This window comes from Solanum pennellii, chromosome 2 (assembly GCF_001406875.1).
Source record: "Solanum pennellii chromosome 2, SPENNV200".
NCBI lineage: Eukaryota > Viridiplantae > Streptophyta > Magnoliopsida > Solanales > Solanaceae > Solanum > Solanum pennellii.
This window is the reverse complement of record NC_028638.1, coordinates 39,132,475-39,135,924: the sequence shown is the minus strand read 5'-3', so window position 1 is coordinate 39,135,924 and position 3,450 is coordinate 39,132,475. Positions and strand designations below refer to the sequence as shown.

At 30.2% G+C, this 3,450-nt stretch overlaps 1 protein-coding gene across 1 annotated transcript; it reads right to left on the bottom strand.

The window, feature by feature from the left end:
* Positions 1 to 2,009: 2,009 nt before the first annotated feature.
* LOC107010491 lies at positions 2,010 to 3,240 on the bottom strand. The gene is made up of 2 exons (XM_015209778.2): positions 2,408 to 3,240; positions 2,010 to 2,280 (listed from the first exon to the last, which is right to left on the bottom strand). The coding sequence occupies exons 1-2, from the start codon at positions 2,882 to 2,884 to the stop codon at positions 2,218 to 2,220; spliced, it is 540 nt and encodes a 179-aa protein (XP_015065264.1). The 5' UTR covers positions 2,885 to 3,240; the 3' UTR covers positions 2,010 to 2,217.
* Between the last annotated feature and the right edge of the window lie 210 nt (positions 3,241 to 3,450).

Sequence of the window (3,450 nt, the reverse complement as noted above, 5' to 3'; positions counted from 1 at the left end):
TATTACGTAATTTAATTTTTAAAATTTCTTATGCACTCATTCAGCCAAAAGAAAAAATATATTCGTATATAATTTCTGGACACCCTTTAATAATTTTTTGGCTATGTCACTGATTATGTAGTTTTTTTTTTATATAGTGGATTACTTACCATTTCTTGTGAACATAAATAGATGGATTGAATCATATTAAATATTTATGTCTTTTAATTTATCATTTAACTTTTGTTCATAATCTTTTAAAATTTACTTTATTAATTTTCACATGATACTTAATTATTTCGATCCAAACAGACTTAAACCTGATTTTGTTAAGAGGCATGTAGAGAGGATAGAGTTTGTATGAGAGGAATGTTGGAGAATTTGAGATGCTTTGATCCAAAGTATCACTTTCGTAGCTAGTTCGTTTTTTGCATTAAAAGTGGTGCAATAAATTTGGTTCGCTTTCGTGGTCGTTATGAATTTGCTTCTCCCAGTTATATATAATTAATAAATGTGAGTGTCAGTCAGTTACTGTTGTACAATTCAATCTACCAAACGGAGTTTATGTTTTTGGTTCCCCAATGCACCAACTACTCTCTTATCTCATAAATAAAACTAAGATATTCAATTCATTATTCAACTTTATCAGTTAATGTCTCCACGCTTAAACCTTTGAAATTATATATGTTACTCCTATTATTTAAAAAATAATGATCTAATTTGATTTGAAATGGAGTTTAATAAAAAAAAAGACTTTTTAAGTTTGTGCATCTAAATTAAAGTTATTTTAAATGTATCAAAATGTCCTTTAATTTTGTGGTCTTAAATATGCCACGTGGCAAATTAAAGTTAAAATATTGCAAAAAAAAAAGGTTATTCTTTTTTAAACAGACTAAAAAAAAAATAGGGTCATTCTTTTAAGACGAGGGAATACTTCGTTTATTTTATTTTATATCATTTTTACTTTGCACTTTCATTAAAAAGGAGGTAGTTTTATTCTTATATTCTTATTTAATGTTTTCTTAAGTCAACTTTATAATAAATGGTAAATATATTTTCAAGATTAATTAACAACTCTATCAAGTATATAATAGGCAAAATATATTAGTTTATACATAAATTTATAAAATGACAAATATTGCGGTTTAACTATTTACAGAAAAAAATGACATATAAATTAAGACGGATGAAGTACTACTTAATGAACAATTTGACCTATTTACAAGCACAACCTTCCTCTAATTGGACTTCCCTCTAGTTAGATGTTAGGCTAGAAAATTTTGATTCGAACAGTAAAATAACATATTTCACACTATATTATTTTATTTTTTTGAACATTTTTACCATTTTAAGTTTAATTCTTTTAATTAAGAAATGGAAAAAAATCAGTTTATTTTAAAATACAAAGAATATTATTGACTTCTAAATTTTCTGGTCAAATTCTGACTAAATTTTCTGGCCATTTGACATTAACCAGATAAATATTAGTTCTTCCATTTAATTTTACGTGTCCACTATATTCACACGGAGTTTACAAATATTTTCAGTACTTCTCTTTTCTAAATGACGTGCAAAGTTTAAGTTGAACAAATGCAGCATTCAAAGCACCTATATTGTAATCTGTAAGAGGAAGGACGACTAAGTAACTATGCTACGATTGGCATCCCAAACTAAAAACTACAACTAGAAATCCAACTTTAGGTGGTCATTATGATCAGAAACTTATTCTCTGGAGAATTTTATTGACCTCGAATATAGCATGAGGAATCTGGTTAGCATCCATATTTAAGAATAAAAAAATAAAAATTTGACTGAATGGTATTCACGAGCAGATGACAAGCGCTCAAAACTCCTCCGACACGAGTCCTAGTCGTTGCGCTGCGGTCCGTTTCCCGGCTTCGCTTGCGCGATTTGCACTTCTGAGTGAAGAAGGGTGAAGACAACTTTGAGCAAGAGAAGCCATCAAAGATTGTGGCATCTCAAGTGGAAAATTAACTTAATAATTCATTCTGAAGGGAAGGAAAACATAATGGGCAATGCTGAAGCTCTTAGATGAATTAATGCAAAAAAAAAAAAAAGACATAACATGAATATGTTGAACAGAATACTATCTATTGAAAAAACATCAACAATCTCTCATGGCAAAATACAACAAAAAAGTTCCCAATTACTTGTAGACTAAACACATTAATAACTAAAATTAGAAGCAAGTATCTGATAATGCCTCTTGATACAATGTTAATTAAAACGAAACTCCACATCTCTACTACTAGATCCTCCACCAGCCCCTTTATATGGTTCCTGCAAATACCATAGGAAAATAACCTATCTTGTTAAATTTACTTGGAATGAAATGAGTCAAATTATTAACCCAAAAAAAAAAAAAAGTGAGTAGTATTACTACTAATTTGGAATGAATGGTAGGTACCTGTGAATTCTTGGTTCGATGAACCATATCTTCATGAACTACGTTTGACCTCTTTCCTGACGAGGGTTGATTGTTGTTATCATTTTTTTTGGAGCCAATGTGAGATTTCTTAAGACCTAAAAGTCCTTTCCACCTAGTAGAACTTTTAGGGGGCCTAGAGGAAAAGACATCATCATCTTTATCTTCATGAAGAAGTTCATCTCTGAGAGTAGTTTTTTGAGAGGAAGTATCTTTGAAAGGCAACAATTTACCTTTGGAAAAGAGTTGGTCAGCAGTGATCATGGAATAATTAGTGACATTGAATTCAAAGTCAGAGGAAACAGGGGCATCCCTATAGGTTCTCATCATTTGATGAAGTTGAGTATTAGATGATGAATCGACAAAATCATTTGAAAATGAGATTCGAGGACTCATAGGAGTCCCAAAACCTTTGTGGTCGGCTGAGTTTTGGTTGTACATAATGTCTAAGCATGACATCCGCAGTGAGTGCTCGCTCCCTCTTTCACACCTACATAAGGCACTTCTGCTGACTCGATTTCCAACTAAATGTCATATTGGTTTTTTTTTTTTTTTTGGATAGTAATATCTCACGCTCCAGAACTAGCTCATAGGAAGCTTTTATAACAAGTCGAGAGATTTCATCTCGCACTGATGTGGAACTTTTTCATATGGGATATTTTCAACCCCTCAATTGGTTCGAAAATACATCAATTAGACTTATTCTAATATCATGTCAAATTTGGCTTTGAACTTGAGTTTTCTTTTTTTTTTAATTTGATATTGGATACTCACATTGAAATCTAATTAAATTTGAATTGTTGAGAATAAAGTGTTCCTTATTGTGTTTGGTGAAAAAGGTCTTAATGAACACTTTCTGATAAAATGACTATTATGGTAGTATTTATAAGGAAAATATAAAATTAAAAGTACTTTTTCAGAATACAATTAGAGAAGATAATTAAAGATTATATTCTATAGATAAATAAAAGGTACTAGAGGATAAGAAAAAGTTGCTTGATGATAAAGCATCTTATTTTTAACTT